A 20,001-nucleotide genomic window follows, 5' to 3' on the forward strand; every position below is an offset into this window, starting at 1 on the left:
TCTGGTGGCTCTGGTCTTACTAGTATTTACAATCGTTCTCATCTGATGAGACTAGCCTTCTCTCTCTGCTTGGATTTCTGCATGCCTCAGGAATATTTCAGGTTGGATGCAAGATAGACACACTTAATCTCTCCAAAACTAATTATATTTGAAAGTATTATTTTACAATAGCGTTTGTATGCTGTAAGTCACTTTGTACAAAAACGTCTACCATATACCATAAACATCTTTTAACCATTTTGGATGTATATTTTGAGGTCGTAGGCCTAAATCCACAGTAGAGCTGCTACTCGGTCTACTCGCGGTGTCTCCTCAAGCCCTAACGACTACTGCTGCCCCCTTGTGGACGTTGTTTTTTTCTGTGCTCACAAGCCAGATCCCCACTCTGACAGTTCGACCAATCTGTGCCTTATTTATTAATTGAATAATCATAAGTTTAAAAGTTAGAACTCGGCAACAACCTTATAACCATGTATATTTATCACTATTATCGATATTTATTATTATACATTTTCCATTTATTTATTATTGTAAGCTTTATTTCAAATTTAGTATGGACTTTTCACATAATTGTTGTGAAAAGGTAAAGTGTTGACGAATTTCAGTGTCCATTTAGCTGCAACTAAGCCTCTGTAAGGTCTTTGTAAACGCGTAGGAAAACCTGACTGATGGATAAGAAGTCCGCACCTTTGTAATGACATTAAGTTCTCAGGAAATACGCTGGCATAAGCAAATATGGCCTCGAGATGGCGTTTGCGCCAACTCCATATTTGCTGTCCCTGCGCGCGATGAGAACAGGCCTTCTGGTTTGCATGCAACAGGTTGCGAACCTACGGAAGGCGGCGGCATACACCTTGTCTGCGCACGGTTTTTGCTCCGCCTATTCCGTCCCATTGTTGATTCGTTATGTTCGTTTCCCAACTCAGGTTACTTGTCAGCTGAGGGGTCAGTTGTGCGTTCGAGCAGCCCGTTTGCGCTGTGGTGGAGGTATCTGTCCATTAGGATGATGTAAATGAATGTTAAGAATGACAGTTCTGTCAACGAGCTGGCGAACATGACGCCCACCTTAGCTGCATGTTCCCATGGAGTATTCATACCCAACAATTCAGGTAGGTAATACTTTTTAATGCACTTGTTAGATATTTACCTAGCATCTGCTTCGGAGACAGAGTTGTCGGAGTTGCGTTAAACAACAGTTTGACAGCCTTTTACCCTCAAAATATAGCCTAAATCACAACACTCAATTAGTTCACGTTGTATGTAGGATTGGCTATTCTTGAGGGCAGACACTGAGAGTGCTGTTTCTAAATAAGACCAAAAATTAGCCTAAAACGTATTACCTGAGGCACCTGACCACTAGTAACTACAGTAGGATGGAAACTTAATGGATGGAACAGTCTGTCTTAGAACTTTATCGTGCTCCATTCACTTCGGTAGGCCTACAACCTTTGCCCATTATAAGTTTGATGGCGTAAATGCAAGCGTCATTTTTTAAGACCTCTGGTTGCTCCTCTGAACAAAGGCCAATTGGCACCCCACCACCCCTAATCCAGGCAATCTGAAGAAAAAATCTATTGTAAAGTAATCAATATTTTCTGCCAGATAGGCCTACCATACACACGAAGAATTAATTTACGTTCACCAGCTCTTGACGCTGGCATGTTTAATTTATAGTGGAGGGAAAGACTCCATTATCAGCTTGTAGGGGGAAACCTGACACTACCCATTGTGGTGACTCTGAAACTCTATAGTTCATGCATAGCTTACACTGTCAACTTGCACCCAGTCGGACATGGTGTATATTTTTCATTATTTCAGCCCAGATACCTATAGTCTACTCATGCAATGCAGCTTGAGTCTCCACAGGCCGCAACATGGCTGAGGATAATTTTTGTGTAGGTATTAGGTCTACCTTAATGAGGAAGTATGTGTGCATCAGTAAATCTACAAAATGTACCTCTGTCATTCCAAGATCCCTGGCATGCAACTCTGCATTATAAAAGATTTCAACATGCCAACTGAAACTCCAGTGCACAGCAGCTTAGGCAGCACGCACTCATGCCACTGTCACATGGCAAATATAATGATGAGAAACAGACCCCTTGTCTTCTACTCCTGGTATACTGTTGCAGTGTAGTAGAGTAGGCTTCATCTAACAAAGTCTAGTCATGCTATATTACTGTGTCTATAGTAGGCCTAGCTCAGGCCTATAAGGCCTATACGGCCAACTTTTTTTGTAACAAATTAATCAGTACCTGACACATGCTTACATTCTCAAGGAGCAGATTGCCCTACATACGCTATTTTCTTTCCCCGTGAAGTTGAACTTGGTTCCGAATGTATGCATTGGTGTAGGCTATATTGGCTACGTAGCTTAGAGGGAAACATGTTTCTAGTAATGTGAAAAATGCCAGTAATCTGAGGCGGTTTATGAATTTCCCCGTGTATCTATGATCTTGCCATATTCCACTAATGAGCATACATTTTAAGCAGCTTGTTTTTCAATGGAATGTGAATCATGCAGGATGCTGATTGGCTCTGAGCTGAACGATGAGGTGTGTGTGTGTGTGTGTGTGTGTGTGTGTGTGTGTGTGTGTGTGTGTGTGTGTGTGTGTGTGTGTGTGTGTGTGTGTGTGTGTGTGTGTGTGTGTGTGTGTGTGTGTGTGTGTGGTGGTTTGGTATGAGGAGGGGGTTGGGGGAACTGTATATGGACCGAGCAATTCAGAAAGAGAGGCTCTCTTAGGGAGACTGAAAATGCCTTAAATTCCTCGCTCAGTTGAATGCACTGTGGGTAAGCTGCTGTGACTTAAGGGTGGGTTGTTGCAGGGTAATACTCGTCATATGGGGCTGTCAACTTGTCCCCATCTGACTTTAGATGGCTGTATGTTGAAGAGAACTATACTACCAGTAGTCATTGAAACAGATAGGCCCATGTGTTTGTGGAAAGGGTATTTCTCCCAGACAACCTGGGGCCAACCCTGGCAGTCAAGGACTTTTCTTTGTAGACAAAGGTCTTCAGCAGAAGTAAAAAGACAGTAAAAACACTCTGTACATATTTCTCCAGTAGCAAAACACTTTCTTATGTAGATTTAGACTGATATCAAGAGTTAAAGCAAATATCAATTTACAGTTTTGTTTAATCTTCCCATCGCATAATTATCGCAGAGACAGTGTTGTAGGCAATACGATGGTTAGTCACAGCCTGCATTGTCAGATCACATCAAATACAATCCCAATACACACACACACACACACACACACACACACACACACACACTTCTATCCTGATGCTAAAAATAAAATAGCATCAGTGCAGTGTTGGGTTTTCTGCACTTGGTTACTGACTATCACTGTACAGTGGCCTGAAATTTAGAACAAAATTGTCTTGTTTCCACACACACACACACACACACACACACACACACACTTCTATCCTGATAATAAAAATAAAATAGCATCAGTGCAGTGTTGGGTTTTCTGCACTTAGTTACTGACTATCACTGTACAGTGGCCTGAAATTTAGAACAAAATTGTCTTGTTTCCACACACACACACACACACACACACACACTTCTATGCTGATACTGCCTGGAACATCTCCTTCACTTCTACTCTGCTGAACTGCTGTTTGTTCAGAGGGCCATAGAATGAGAGGTGCACTGTGAGTACAGTAATCCCACTCTTCCTGTCCATGCCAAAGGGCTCCAGTTTCATACACACTTCCTGCCCATGCCAAGGACTCCAGTTTCATACACACTGATGAGAAAGTGTGTCTGATGACCTGTCACCTGGACTAAAGGTTGCTGAGAGTCGAGTATTGAGGCATCAGGTGAGATCATAATGAAGTGACATTTACAGTACAGCCTCTCAAATGGCCTTTGGAGTTGTCATATAACTCAGCAATTCTCCATTGTGATGTTGTTACAGTGGCAGGGCATAGCAACAACATAACATGAACTTTGGTCTTTTGTTGTTTTTTTCTCTTTTCTTTCAGACTTTTGTTATCATAATTGCGCTGAACAGTTGTCTGCAGTTCAGCTTCACCTGTTACTCTCCCTTGTCTCTCTCTTTGAGTCTCGTCTTCTCCTTTCATCAGAATACTTGCTTTCATTCTCATGTTGTCTTGCCTTTCATCCATGGCACCGTGTGGATTCCAGGTTACAAAGTTCAGGGTGTGTTGCTCTGTAGCAGTCTGTAGGGCTGAGGCCTAATCTCTCCCAGAGGTTTTCACTCGTTCTCGTTGAGAAGGAGCACGGCTTTAAAGCAAAGAGTTGATGGCTTTTGCATACTGCCATCTGTAAATGTATGAAGTCACATTGATTGATCATTGGCTGTATCTACAAAGAGTCTCTGAGCTACAGCAGTCGTGATGAATGTTAAGGAGCAGGATGATATTGAACAGTCAGTCACGCTTGTCTGACTGACTGACTTTCATCGGACAACAATTTCATCCCTGTGCGTCATCTCAGAGCGGATGAGACAAGGTCTGTTTCTAACAGCATATTTTTGCAAGTCAAATATCAAAGAGGGTTAAACAAATTTCTGCTCATATAATTTCGCTCTCTCTCTCTCCCTCCCCCTTCCTCCCCCCCCCCCCCCCCCCACACACACACACACAAACATACACGCTTTCCCTTTTCCTCATTCTTTTACTGAAACTGTATCACAATGAATAAGGTATCTTCCATGTTTTTGTATTTTCAAGTCGAGTCATTTCTTTTGATTCTTGTGATTTGATACACTTGGCGTGGCCCGAACAGTTTTTACCCACCCAGTGTGACCTGATTACTATAGAGGTCATTAGTCTGTCCACTGAGCACACATCTTGAGCAATGCTCCATTTGGTTGGTGCTCGTGGTGGTGAAGTAATGTTCTCACCTTCCTCGTAAAAAGAAAAGGAGGCCAAGGGTCTTGCTCTGTTTCACACAGCAAACAATAGGCAACAGGCAAATTCTCAGCACGTGTCTGTGGTCTATGGCCGCTAACCCAGGGATTAGGCAGACTCTTCTTTCAGGGACCTTATTCCCATCAGACGGGACTGGAGTGCATAAAGAATATGTTTTTAATTGCTAAACTAAACATCACAACTAAGCCATTAACACCTGGGAAGGGTGAATGTTAACACATGTTAGTGCTAAAGCAGTGGAATGGGTATCACTTTAGCGATAGCAACGCTGTGCTCATGCAGAACCACATAATTAGCAGCAGGCCCTGGGCCACTTCAAATGACTGAAACCAGGGAAGGACCGGAGCACACCAATAGCTTTTTGAGACTTTAATCACCATGAACGACTAACATTTCGACACACAGCGTCCTCCTCAGAGTCAAACTGTTAGTGTTCATTTGTCTTGTTACCTGAATCATTAACACATTCAAATCCGAACAGATCAGGACATCTACAGTATATCAAAGTAGTTTTAGTACAAGGCTAAATCCACGTATGTTTGCTGTGATTTCTAATTGGGTAGATGTTGTATTGTTCTGCCAACACTGTGAAAATGTCAACAGGATTTCTAGTTTCCTAGTTATCAGCATCTACAGAATAAACTCAAGCTGGAATGTGTTTTTTTTTCAAGGAGGGTGTTTGGTAGTTGGTCGGTTGGTAACATGATCGTGGACTCCTTAAAATGCCATCTGCGTGGGAGTAATATAACACCTACTGAGATGGAATTACCTGGGCTGTTCAGGTAGCATTCTTCAGGGCCACATGCAGTTGAATGGAAACCTGTGGGCTAGGACTGCCATAATAGTCGGCCTTAGGCTAACTGTAATGGTTTGACATTTTCTCAGTATATACAGTGCATTCTCACATGATTTGAAAGTTGAAACACTAGTGCAACTTCAGGTGTCAATACCTTCATCATTGTAACTAAATGATGAAGGTGATGATTTACAGATAAATATTTATACATATGTTATAGAGGCAGATTTGGAATACGCAGATATGACATTCCTATTTGTTGCCATCATTTTACCATTTTTTTTTTTAAGATAGTCAAATATTAATAGTGTGCAAGAGCATGTAAGTTAAGCAAATATTAGCATTTCTTTTGGAGATAGTAAATCAGATGGCAAGAGCAGCACAGTGTGTGCCGGTGCTGTTTGCTTTGTTCATAACAACTTATGATGCACTCTCTGAAACTAAACAAAGTCAGTTCATAATATCATGGCCAAAAGTAACACTTGTTTTATTTACTAAGGTAAATAGAGACTTTGTGTATATTTCTCCCTTCCCTGCCTAAGTGTTTAATTTGATAATGACATCCACTGGGAAGAAAAGAAAGTAGTGTTTACGTATCTGCTCCAGTGGGTGTGAAGTTCGGCTGCCTTCCACCCATTTTTACACTTGAGGATGTGTTTGTGACCACACCACCACGCCAAAGCCAGTTTCACCAAACACCTACTTCTGAAAAGGGCTACTGTGCTGGTATGAAAAGCAGAGTCTTGAGGAATCGTCTGAATTTAAAGGAGAATCAGTTTGTCAGAGGTTTCTGAGTAATGAACCAAGTTCTGCACAAAAGAAGAACATGTGTTGGTTGTACTTTTCCACCCCAGGGACTGATACTGTCATGCTTCTGTTTAAAACGAGTAAGGAAATGATGATGGAATTCTTCAGGACAGGCAGTTTAGGAAGTTGTTCAGAAAATCATTTAAGGAAGTAGTAAAGAAGCATTTTTGGGAAATCATGGAACTCATACTCCTAATCAGGGCAAACAATGATCATGCCTTTTCATATCAGAACTTTTCAGGGAAGTCCAGTTTTTAGTTTGTCGTTTTTTTTTTTAAATTTCATGGTTATAGTTTGTGCCCATGATGCAAGGTCCTCATGGGCCCAAACTGTAGCGATGACGCAAACATCCGTGCATTCTCACAAGTCTGGAGATGCTGGTACACAAAACCAAAACAATAACAGGAAATGATTCACCCACTCATCAAACATCTATCCTCTATTAGTCTCACACATTGTGTATCAGGACACCCTGTAGCTACTGTAGCATGAAGATGATCAAAAAACAGCATAATAGCCCTGATAGATATACCTAAGATAGTACGCAAGGCAACTTGTTAAAAGATGTTCCTGGGCAATAAAAACAATTGTTGCCCAATATCAATGGGACACCAGAACAACAGCACTTCATGTGTTGATGGTTGAAAGTTGCCTCATGTTACCATCATCTTAAATTGACTATACTGTTTGCAGCTTGATCATCGTTTTGAGTTGGGTTTTTTTTTTTTTCTTTTTCTGGAGAACTTTTATCATCAGTGGGCAAATGTTCGTGATCATCCCATAAGAACACATGGAATTGCTCATGGCAGCCCAACAACATTGTTCAAAAAACTGACCATCAAGTTATCATCACCTTACATCATGGCTCGATAATTTAAAGAAAGCTTTAATGGCTAGTTACACATGAGTGACTACTCTGCAGTGTGTATAGATTATCCTAAATGTCTTAGGGGAGGGAGGGGGGGGGGCAGTTCTGCTGAATGCCTGGTCTCTCTCCCTGTCCTGATGTGTTGTTTTGTTTTGCTGCAGTAAAGCACCTTTTCCTAAAGCACCAGCCTCCAGGGATTGTGCTGGCCATTTCACCACGGCAACGGAATCCTGACCCAGTACAAGCGTTGCCTCATACCAGATTTCATATCCGACTTATCCTCTCAAAAAGCTCTCTCTCTCTCTCTCTCTCTCTTTCTCTCTCTCTCTGTTTTCCCCTTCATCCGTCTTTTCCCTTTAGCTCTCTCTCTCTCTCATTTGCTCAATGTGTGTTTAGAGTGAACGTGAGAGGAAGTGAAGGTGTGTATTTGAATGAACGGATGTTTAGCTGTGGACCAGTCAGGTTTATCCCTTTTGTGTGATGTTTATGAAGCTGTGAGTATAGGTGCTTTCTTGAAGATGAAAGTTGAAACTCCCATGCCAAACTGAAACTGACATGGGAAAATATGTTCTGAGAAACAGGGTACACGAAGCTGACATGCTCTCTGCTCAGGGGACTATTTATCCTGATGATGTTTCCTGAAGTGATGTCAAAGATGTTTGTGCACTGTGCCGACCCGTGTTGCCCTTTTCAATAGCTTTTTGTCGTCGTTGTTAGCTCTCAAACAGCCCTAATGAAAACAGCAGCCTGTGAGTCAGTCTCCACGGGCAATAAGGTGTATCAATAAATACCCCTCTTGAGTTGTTTGCTAGGCGTAATCCTTTGTCTCCATGCTGATAGGTTGGTGGGTTGGGCAGGTCACAGAGTTGATCCACGGAAAATGCATTGCAACTCCACAAAGCTTAACAGAGGAAAACGAAAAAAGTCATAAATACCTGCCGTGAACCGAAACCGGAGTGGACTTTGAAGGATAGAGAGGAAATATTCATAAGTCATGCGGAATACCCCAGCAGCTTTCTCCCCTGCTGCTCTGGCCAAGGAGGAGGAAATCATAGCCACTGAAATCACATAAGCCAAGCCATGCACCTACCATCTTTTACTCAGAAGAGCATACACAAGTCATTTTTTTCTGAATAGATTCAGCATAGATTCACGTTTTGGATTGTGTCTGTTTCAAAGCATTCATAGTATGTTAACTGTAAAGGCAAATGGTTATCTCCCTTAAGTATAGTTAAGGAGGTGTTGGGGGCTTTTCTAATGTGTGAAGTCCAGGGGAGTGCCCTGGGCGTCCTCCCCATTCTACCCCCACCCACCCCCCCTTGCTCCAGCAGCTTGGCTGCGTTCCATGAGCAGAGGACCCTGGCAATGAATGGCGCCCCGGCCCTGTCTTTCTTTGAAGCTGGCCTGGAATGTGAGGCCTTTTCTCTCTCTCTCTCTCTCTCTCTTTCTCTCTCTCTCTCTCCCACACACACACACAAACTCTCTCTCTCTCTCACTTGCTCTCTTTCTCTTGTTCAGACGCCATTATCAACAGTGAAATATTCCCTCTGCGTGTCCCTATTGTGTTCTGCGAGGAGGGAGACGTCACTGGGCTGTGTAACTGGAGGTCGCTCGTTCGCTCACTCACTGACCGTCCAGTGCCGAGGGAATCGGGTCAACAGGAGGAGGCTCGCATTGTCCTTCTGTCTCTCTCTCTCTCTCGCTCGCAATCGCCGGCGGTGCTAGGCTGTGCTTCAGTAGGCTTCCGTTTCAATAAAGTCTCCCCGAAATCTTCCGCCTCAGTCTGTAGTAATTACAACACAGTGAGGGACAGCAAATGGAGAAGCGCTTACTGACTGGACTTTACTTTCATTACAGTTAAGAGTCCCTCTCAGCTTGTGGTAAGAACCCCCTCGGGGTACTTTGGCTTTTCTTTCTCACTGTACTACTATAGTAATAGATGTTGTTGGTCTTAAGTGTGTAATTTAATGGGTTGTGTAGAAGCATTGCTCCTGCAGGCCTCTGCGTGTGTTACTCTGAGTTGTTTGTTACTGGGAGCCGGTCCAATTACTTCCACTTGAGCCCCACCATTTGTGTGTGTGTGTGTGTGTGTGTGTGTGTGTGTCTTTGTGCACCCTCTGTTCTGTGTCACCACTCTACACATGACGGTTTGTGTGTCCTCTTTGGACATGCAAGAAACTTTTTTTTTTAAAGGGGAGGGAAGCTTTTCTGAAATGTTTGGTTTGGATTAGTTGGACTTTGTTGTTTCTCAGATTGGCGAGGGAAAACACTTGTTAATCTTTAATAGCTAGGCATTCCATCTATGGTTCTAACTGTGGCAGTTAGTGTTATGTGACATGGTCAAGGTTCTCTGAAGTAGATGTGTAATACTAGCTTATATTTATCCTCAGTTGCAAAACACATATCATATTCTGTATATTCTGTATATTAGCATAATTCATATGATGAAAATATTGATGTATACATTCACCTTCCACACTTTTTAACTGTGAGAATGCACTTTTGCACCCAAAGCCCTGCGCTAACAGGTCAGGGTGACACCCCCCTTTACAGTGTGTACCATATTGGGGGGGGGGGGGTTGGTGTACAATGCCATTATGAAGTCCTTCAGTAGATGCTGATAATTCACTGTCTGCCATCTGCAGTCTTGATAAGGATATTGTGTGTGTGTGTGCGAGGATTTTGAGGACCGAATCTCTCTTGAAAATGAATAAGCCTGGCCATCAGTCTTGTGAATAGAATATGCGTTGCCCTCAGACAGAGGCTAATCCATTAAGCATGATCACATGATTAAGCCCAAAATATTTCTCCCATGTCGACAAGGAATTCCACACATTTTTGATCACCCTGACATGGTCCTCAAAGGGCCACGGAGTCTAACGTTCAATAAAAAAAAGTTTTGAAAAATAATTCACAAGGCCACTCATCATTCATCTACTTAAGAGACATTTGTAATCAAAACAAGGCGCTTAGTGTTAATTTGTCCAATGACAGGCATTTGACAGATGTTGGATGGTCAGAGGTTGGCATTAAAACATTCATTTAATTCATTAGTCCCCAATTCATGGATTTTTCTCCTGATACCACCCTTATCCAAGTCAAACTAATTTTCTCCCCCCCCCCGGCTCGACACTTAAGACTTTAAGTCATTCTGACAGGGAGCTGCATGGCACAAGTCGACAAATTGGGTCTTTTAAATTCCAAGCAAATTGAGCATGAGCTAAAATAAGATTTGCATTCTAATTATTAGAGTAAGAGAGGGGCATTTATGTGTACTTGACTGTACCAAGCCCTGTGCTAGTTTGTTTTAATTGAGAAAAAAATATCATATTGAGCCAATGCGTTTGATAATCCAAATATCCTGAGCACCAACAGAATCAGTGTTCCGTTGAATGCTTAAAATTCCACCAAAGAAATTGCTCCAGACTGGATTTTGGATCTTTTTCGGCTAATGGGGTTGTTCGTTATGGTCGCGGCAGACATGCACGGTTGGGAATCTAACACAAACACACAGTGTTATCTGTTATTTTTAGTTAACACATATCCTGTGTCGCGAGGGTGGGGGAACACCTTATGTGGACACTATGCATCACTGGCGTGAGTAGTATCAACCAAGGCGTTCCCCTCACCACCAGCACGCACAGCCTTTCACCACACAGCCTACTCTACTCAAGGAGATCCTATGGTTTGGTGCATTATTTATCCACGGCAAAGCCAAGCCTCAAATAACCATTAGTCAGTGCAGCAGCACTTGAATAGTCAGTTTGAATAGATAATGAATTGTCCGTTTGGGCCTGGACTGGACTGACTGCATATCAGACGTCAGACAAAAAGCCTCTGCTTATGGGTGTGTTTTGGCGCTGGTACCTGGCCAGAGGGGAGGAGTCTGCTGTGGTGTGTGTGAGGAGTGTTTGTGTGGAATAAGGGTGAGACCGAGAGGAAGTTTCCGGCCGTGCATAACAATGCGGTCAACTAGGTGAGGACATGAGGGCTATTATGGAGAAATGCTGACGGGAGAAAAAAGAAATATGATTCTTTTCCGTGTGTGTGTGTGTTTTGTTTGTTTGTGTTTGCGTAGCCATGTGCTATCTGCCTAGTGCCTAGGTGAGGAGATCAGGGCTATGGTGTGACGGGAATTACAAAAAGAATGACCAGTGTTATTTTTATTTTTGATTTGTTGTCGTGTGTGTGTGTCTGTGTCTGTATCTGTATCTGTATCTGTATCTGTGTCTGTGTCTGTGTCTGTGTGTCTGTGTGTCTGTGTCTGTGTGTGAGTGTTTGTGTGTTTGTGTAGCCATGTGCCATCTTGGAAAGTTAGCTTGCAGCTGACTCATGAGATCGTCAATAATGTTCTCCTTTTCTTTCTCTTCTACAGGTCCAGGAAAAGAAAGAAAATGACCCAACTCTTACGTCAGCCGATTAAGTCAGCTTCCTCCTGATAATCTCTCTCGTCCGGCAGTCTCACACGAGTCCCATGTTTGTTCTTCTTGCGGGCCCCACATGGATTCGTTCAGCTTCCCCCTCGAGAGGATGAGCAACCTGGACATGCACCCCCTGAGCTTCCCCATCAGTAGGTTATCCCCTGCAAAGTCCTCCAGTAGCATCGACCAGTACACCCACCACCACGGCAAGGGCGACTCTGCCTACAGCTCATTCTCTGGTGGCTCCAACGCGCCCGATCTCTCCTCTCCCTTCTTCCCCGACGACTTTCACGCCCACGGCTTTCAGTATGCAGACTTTAAGTACATGAACTCCACGTTGAATTTGGCCGGGGAGGCTGAGCCCAAGAGCATGGACCAGCTTTACCGCTCCATGGAAGTCCTCACAAGGCAGTGCAACCAGGAAGATGGCAGCCACTGCAGCAATGGCAATCAGCAATGTAGCAAGAAACAAATGTCCCCCACCATGTCTCTCCCACCCCCACCTCCACCGCCGCCTCCTCCACCTGCTCGGCTCGAAAGCCTGGTCACCGTCAGGAATATGGAGAACCTTCTGTCACGACAAGGCCCCGAAGGCCAGACAGCTGACAGGTCACGCCAGAGGGCCTATACATCGCCTGCACCGCCACCACCGTTTCTTCCCAACATTCCAGGCTCAGTCCCTGACTCAGCGTTTTCACTCCCGGGCGCCCAGACTATCCAGGGCGATCCAGTGAACCGAGACGCCTCTGCTCAGCAGAAGTCAGCAAACACCTTAAGCCGATTGGCCCAGATGTACCCGAGCTTGGCGGCGGAGCATGACAGCCAGCCGGCTGGTCAGCAGGTCCACGGCGCCCAGGGAGACGCACAGCGCAAGAGGGCGCACTCTGCCTATGCCGCCCTGCCGCCTGCGCCCCTACGGTCAGCCGACTCCAGGCCGCAGCCTCCTCCTCCTTCTCCACCGAGTGCGATCAATGGGAGCATCCAGCACAAGGGGCACTTCTACTTTGTGACCGGCGTCTGCAAGACGGAAGGACCACCCGGAACCAAGCCAGTGGCTCACGTGTCAGACAACTCTGGTGTCGATTCGCGTAAGCCTGTGGAGAAAGAGAGGTTCCATGGACCAGATGGTGGTGTGCAAAGAACCACCAATCATAGACGTAACAGTTACGACGCGCTAGGTGAACGGGAGCATTTCCCCCGTGCCCAGGAGCTGAGTGTGAGGAAGCAAGATGCCGATGGGTACCTGGACAATGCTCTTCTCGGTAGCAAACACGCGCCGCACATTCCGGATGCCCAAGAGCCAGGGCAGAGACTCTTAGGTAGGGAGATCACAGGCAGACATCACAGTTCTGCCCATCCAATCTTCTACTGTGGCCCTGAAGAAAGTGTCCCACACGTGCAGCCAAGTGTCCCACAACCGCCTCCTATCCCGCCTCCTGTGGCAGACCCATCCATGCACACAGAGAAGCAAGAGGAGCAAGCGAGGAAGGTCCGGAAGCAGCCTTTAGATGTGGTGCCCCGTGAGAAAATAAGCAAGGAAAATACCCCTCTGCTCTACCACCTCACAGGGGCCAACCGAATGGCCCTCATGAACAAGTTCAAAAACGATTCCGACTCCGGAATGAGCTGTAGGAATCCAGAGCGGAACAGTGGAGCTCCACAACAACCAGAGAAAGAGCGAGCCAACCCGAAAGAAGTAAAAGGCGCTAGCGTCTGCAGTGACCAGTGTGAAGACTCTAAAATGACGCCTGTGGACACAAATCTGGACAACTCTTATCCCACGCTGGACGATTCGTTTAAGAAATACTACAAAGAGAAGCTAAAGGACGTCCAGTCCAGAGTGCTCAGGGAGACTTCTTTCAAAAGGAGGGACCTGCAGCCTCACAAGACTAAACAGAAGCGTGAGCAACAGCAGCCTGTCCTCCAGGTATTCACATCCGCCCAGGACCCCCTGTACACAGTGGACAAGCCGAGTCGTCCGTGGTCACAGCACCAGTCACAGGTGTCTGATACCAAGAGTAGGAATGACAACCCCAGGGAGAAGACCTGGGAGCGAGGGACAATTGGAGGAGAGAGTGAAAAAACAGTTGGGAAGGAGAAAGAAAGGAAGGTTGCCCAGGAGAATGAATCGCATAGTGTGGATATAAGGGTTGAGGAAACAAGGAAGGATGTAGGGGTTGAGGAATCGAGGAAGGATGTAAGAAGTGAGGAAATAAAGAAAGTGCCCAAAGTAGCCCAGCCACAGGTGCCGCGCATCGGAGGCCGAAAGCGGCTGACTCAGGAGCAGAAGAAGATGTGCTTCTCCGAGCCGGAGAAACTTCACAAGTTGCTGGACGCGCCTACCCACAAGCCCTCGCACTCGCTGGGCAACGAGGCAGAGTGTCTGCTCACGGACGACGACCTGGGGGACCAGGGTCTGGTGGCTGCCCGGAGGAAGCTGTTTGAGACACGAGGTCGCGCCTTGTCCGCATCCAGCCTGTCCAAGACCACCCTGAAGCACCTCCAGCACAAGGCCCTCGTGGCCTACATGGAGCGGAAGACAGGCCAGAAGGCGACTGAGACCCAGCAGCCTTGTCCTCAGGTGCCCAGCCAAAGGCACTCCACAGCGGGCAGGCCTCACCACGGCAATGGAGGCTCGAAGAAGAGACTCCACAGGCCCCTCTCCGCCGGGCGCATACTGGACTCCTCCTCTAGCTCCATCCGGTACGCCCAGTTCGGTTCCACGTCGTCTGGCGAGCATTCCCGACAGTCCAGCTGGAAGGACGTGCCGTCGGCGTCTCCGAGTAAAGCCGCTTCCGTGGAGAGTTTGTTGGATCAACCGGAACTTTCCGGATTCTACCGCGCACGCTCCAAGTCAACACCTCATGCCCTCCAGGTCTGTTTCAGAACATAGATATACATGTGTGTGTGAGTGTGTGTCTGTGCATTTGAGAGAGAGAGAGAAAGAGAGAGAGAGAATTATACACACACACTAACTTGTCAGCATGCTTTTCACAGCTTGATGCACGTTTCAGTAATTATAGTATGATAGATAGCATCATGTTGTTTGATGATCCTGTTACCAAACTGTTACTAAACTACTGCAGAGTTTACAAATTTGTTGTGTTTTTCTCTCGTTTCTAGGATTCCATTAGCATCAGTGATGCTTCATCAACAGATTCGTCAAGGTGAAGGCATATAATTTTACTTTTTATCATTTTATATACTACTTAGTGGAAATATCCACATTATGCTAACCAAAACCATAACAATGACCACATGTATGCATTAACAACATAAATATGTCATTAGTCTGTGATTATGATCATGAACAACATAAACTATATGTAATTTAATGGTGATTATGTGAACCTTTTTATCAAAGGGTTGTCATTTTATGATGTTGGTCTGATTTGGCTTATTTCATTTGCGCAGCACTCTGAGAGGAGACGTCAACACAGTAGCGGGTGTCTCCCAGACTGCTGCTGTTGCCGCAGTGGTTGCCGAGGAGCGTCGCCGGGTGGTGGCCCCGCGAGGGAAGTCCATGGAGGAGCTGGGTGTGTCAAAGGTCATCAGGCCGGCGTGTCTGAGTCGGAGCTCAGAACAATTGGACCAGCTCCGCACTAGCGGCAGTGGCCGGATGCCTGGCTCAGCAAACCCCGGCTCTTACCAAAGCAGAGAGAAGAGGAGCGTGGCAGCAGTGTCAGATGGGGTCCAGCCTGGCGAATGGACACGGAGGTGGACCGGGCACCAGGAGGGCTGGGCGCAGGCCACGCAGGTGGACATCCGGCACAGCAGGGGTGATTCCACCTCCAGCGCTGGATCACTTCCTGGAGGCGCAGGGGCGCAGCATGACCTGGCACAGTCCTCTGGCCTGGTGTCGACAGGAACAGAGACAAAGCCCAGAGGGTACTCCGTGGAGGGCAAACCTCTGTCAAGGTACGCCAAAGACTGCGCACAAGTAAAATAACCCAAGAGAAATGGAGCGTTTGATAAACTTCATTCACATTTTTGTATTACTAACTGCATAACATATCACACATCACTTGTTATTTATTTCAATTCATTATGTAAGGACTAGAAATGATTACTTGGGTTACTAAACATTTGCAGTGTTTTGAAGCATTGTCTCACATTGTCACGTCCCCCCTCCACAGTCTGTATCAGACAGAGGCTCCAGTGCCGCCCCGTATGAAGGAGTGGAGTGAGATGAAGCAGCCAGGCTCTTGTCATGAGGTGGCCCTCAGTCACGGAGTGACCACCGACCCCAGTCTGTGGCCTTCCGCACCGGGTGTGGATGATGATGATGACGATGAAGATGATGATGATGGGGAAGAGGAAGATGGGCGCTCATCTCCATTCAACACCATGGGAACGGAGACAATGCTGAGCTCGGTCCGGTTGTCACAGTCCGAGTCTCCCAGGGCAACTCCGACTGCTGAGGCCAATGCGAGCGTGGGGGAGAAACTAGAGGGGGAGAGGGAGGAAGAGAGGGAGGAAGAGAGCCAGCAGGAGCGAGAGATGAAAGACAGAGAACAGGAAGTCGCATCAGCGGGGGGAAATCAGACAGAAGAACCAGAGAGGAACGCCCCTCCACCACCACCACCACCACAGCAGCAGCAGCAGCATCAGCAGCAGCAGAAGACACAGTGGGCGGCTCTGGTAGAGGAAGTGGCCTCTGCCGACCAATTCCTGGCAGTGTTACTGCGCCCTGTGGCCAATCGCAAGACAGCTCTGATGCTGATGGAGCAGCTGCTGTCCGAAGACACCCTGCTGATGGAGGAGCATTACAAGAAGAAGCAAGAGGAAGGGAGGGCCTCTGGCCTGGAGGAGAAACAGCAGCAGCAGCAGCAGCAGCAGCAGGAGGAAGAGAAGAGAGCCCAGAGGTGAATGTCCACTGTGACACGCACACGTCATGGAGCACTTACATAACACACACACACACACACGTCACGCTCTGAGGCTTTTATGACATCTCTCCATTTTTTCCTTATCTTATCCTGCAGCCGCCGTTGTTTAATCGAGTGCCACCGAAATGGGAATAATAGCTCCCACCGTGCTGTTATAAATCTTCTCACTCGCTAGCCAAGGTGGTGCTCAAAATGGCAGCGCAAAGATCACCTTTGAATTTGAAATTTGAAATAGTTTCCTGACTCGTTGGGAGATTGCATCCATGAGATTGCAGTAGTTTATATTTCACACGATCCCTTATGCCATTAGGGCGAGTGAGGACTGGGTTGTGTCCTGGTGTGTGTTTGTTAATAATCCTGTTTCCTCTCCTAAGGGCAAGTGCTGTGGAGGAGCACCCGGGCCTCTCCTCCAGGCCCTCGGAGGAAGTGTGTTCTGAGCCTCAGCAAAACGGTGCTGCAAGTCTATCTGGTGCTGATGTGAATGAGAAAAAGGTACTTTTGAAACTCACACGTTTCAATATTCTGTGTAAACTACACAATCCATACATACTTTTGGTTATATGTCAGTTGCAAATGTTATGTATGTTAAATTACCAGATCTACTTCATAGGTGTCTCATTATTCAGAATTAATAGCCACCCACCAGCCAATCAGAAAAGAGTATTTCTTCTCCCTGGGTGATAATTGAAGTTAAATGAGTTGTCTTAGGTTCTTACATGGACTATTCTTAATTATACTAATAAGTATTAGGCTAGTAAGGCTACTGTAGGTCTGTCTGTAGTCCCACCTGTTCAGCAGATCTGATTTGTGCCGATGTACCTCAACTGCTCTGTCTGTCTATCTGTGTGTGTGTGTGTGTGTGTGTGTGTGTGTGTGTATGTGTGTACGTGTGTGTGTGTGTGTGTGTGTGTGTGTGTGTACAGAGGCAGCTGCTGGCCTGTGTGGAGGAGCGTCTGAGTGCTCTGGGGGAGCAGCGCAGCTCCCTGCAGGAGGAGGAGGAGGAGAACGGGGCGCGCGGGGCGGCCACCCTGGCCCTGGTGGCCGAGCGCTGCCTCCCCACCGAGCAGGAGCGCTACTCGCTCTTCATCGGCGACCTGGAGCGCGTGGTCAGCCTGCTGCTCTGCCTGTCGGCCCGCCTGGCACGCGTGCAGAACGCGCTCAGCGCAGTCGACGAGCACACGGACGAGGAGGAGAAGGTGAGGGAGGAAAGCAACACTGTGCACAGGCAGAAAAAATATATAAACATTTGGTCAGACTAGCTTGTTTTTAAAGGGACACTTCACCGATTAGCATTAAGCTTTGTATCTTTAGAAAACCAGTCATGTTTTTGAGTGGTCTTGCATCATACCCTCAGTTTGCCTTGAGATGGGAGAAATACGGATTTCAATGAAACCCATGAATAGGACTTCCTGCTTTCAATGATGTAAAATTATGATTTTTACATCATTGAAAGCAGGAAGTCCAACATTGAAATCCGTATTTCTCCTATCTCAAGGCAAACTGAGGGAATGATGCACGACCATTTTTTTCTAAAGATACAAAGCTTAATGCTAATCGGTGAGGTGTCCCTTTAAATACCATCAAATGCCACATACCTCCCTTCACTATACGTAGATGAAGACTCCTGAAAGGGATAAATTGGAGAGAAAACTAATTTGAAGTGCGTAAATATTGTGTATGGTGTTATGCAAGTAGCCTACTCTTGAGTATATGTGATTAAGCAATTCATTCTTTTGTTTGTATGTTAAAAGTGTTTACCTATAACCTATTATAACACTTAAGACAGGCACTGGTTAGCATGGCTAGTAACCAGCTGCCTCAGTTCTTTGAAAGTTGCCTCTGTAATCAGCACTGTTTCTGTCAACAATGAGTCATCGAAACTACAGGCCAGTTTCGGTGGGTGCTTTCTTCACCACACTGCTCTCTAGTGGCAGAAATCTGAACTTCATTTTAATTGGCAAATTCCACAGATGACAGGTCAACCTTCTGGACTCACTTACTGTGTGGAATGCTTTGTTCATATCCGCAGTAAACAACAGTAATAATGATCCTAAACATCAGTGCCACTATTGTCATAGGCTATATAAAGACTCTATTATCTGGCCTTTAACTTGCATAATGATAGGGTAGGGGTAATTCCCATGGGTGTCCTAAAACTACGAGACACACAAAAAGTGTTTTTTGGCTATGTAACCCCTGTGAGAAAAAATTTACCATAGATTTGATAGGTCCCAATGTCCTTAGTACAAATGGCTCCCATGGGTATCACTCGAATCTCCCTGCTGATGATGTACTTAATCATCTCAAGGCTAAACCATTCTGCTCTCTCTCTCTTCTCCTCTTGTGCAGCAATCCCTGGACAACCGCCACCATCTCTTGTGCAAGCAGCGGGACGATGCCAAAGACTTGAAGGACAACCTGGACCGGCGCGAGCGCGTGGTCTCCACGTTCCTCTCCAAACACCTGACAGCTGCCGAGCTCCAGGACTACCGGCGCTTCGTCCAGACCAAGGCCTCGCTTCTCATCCGCCTGAAGGACCTGGACGAGAGACAGCGTCTGGGAGAGGAGCAGAGGGACGCCCTGTCCAACAGCCTCCCTCCTTAGATAGGATGGGGGGGGGGCGAGGGGGAGTCTAGGGTGGGGGTGTGGGGGTGCTCACCTGGGGGTCAATTCCTCACAGAGTTACCCCTTCTGTCCCTGCATGCTTTATAGTGTGAAACTGTCGATAATCTTGCCTTATCGATGATAAACGATGATCATGCCTTATCGTGTGAAACTAGTCTATATACTGCAGCATGGCCCCTGTGTGTCTTCGTGTTTGTGGATGTACCGGAGTGTTGGACTCAAAGACTTTTGTGTGGGAGGGGGGTGTCCTATTATTGCCTTATCTGAGTAGTTGCTGGTTCAGTATGCATCACATTTTAGTGTGCACCTTTTCAGAAAAACGATAGCTTTAAGGCTTTAAGCGTAGTTTGGACGACTCCAGTAGTATTTTTGTAAATATTAATTTCAAAATGAAGTGAAGGCACTCTAAACAAAACCAAAAAAAAGGAAGAATGATAAAAAAAATGAAGAAAAAGCACTTTGATATTTACATGCACTCAAATACTGTATGTCTTTCTGAGAAGTTTCCTCTCTACCTTTTAATCATTCAGTGCCTTTATTTATATTTTACGTTTTATGTTTTGAGTGGATCTGGATGGATAGTATGATCTGGAACGACATGAATGTGGCACAATTCAGTGGTCTTATGGTGGTGTATTTACATTATTTTACCTTAAATCAGAAAGTAAATATTTATCCTTTTATTTCAG

At 45.9% G+C, this 20,001-nt stretch overlaps 1 protein-coding gene across 1 annotated transcript; it reads left to right on the forward strand.

Annotated features, from left to right (window-relative positions):
• Positions 1 to 948: 948 nt before the first annotated feature.
• shroom1 (shroom family member 1) lies at positions 949 to 19,291 on the forward strand. The gene is made up of 8 exons (XM_062536632.1): positions 949 to 1,109; positions 11,753 to 14,673; positions 14,922 to 14,965; positions 15,213 to 15,716; positions 15,935 to 16,663; positions 17,062 to 17,179; positions 17,611 to 17,883; positions 19,037 to 19,291. The coding sequence occupies exons 2-8, from the start codon at positions 11,878 to 11,880 to the stop codon at positions 19,289 to 19,291; spliced, it is 4,719 nt and encodes a 1,572-aa protein (XP_062392616.1). The 5' UTR covers positions 949 to 1,109; positions 11,753 to 11,877.
• The last annotated feature ends 710 nt before the right edge of the window (positions 19,292 to 20,001 follow it).

This window comes from Sardina pilchardus, chromosome 5 (assembly GCF_963854185.1).
Source record: "Sardina pilchardus chromosome 5, fSarPil1.1, whole genome shotgun sequence".
NCBI lineage: Eukaryota > Metazoa > Chordata > Actinopteri > Clupeiformes > Clupeidae > Sardina > Sardina pilchardus.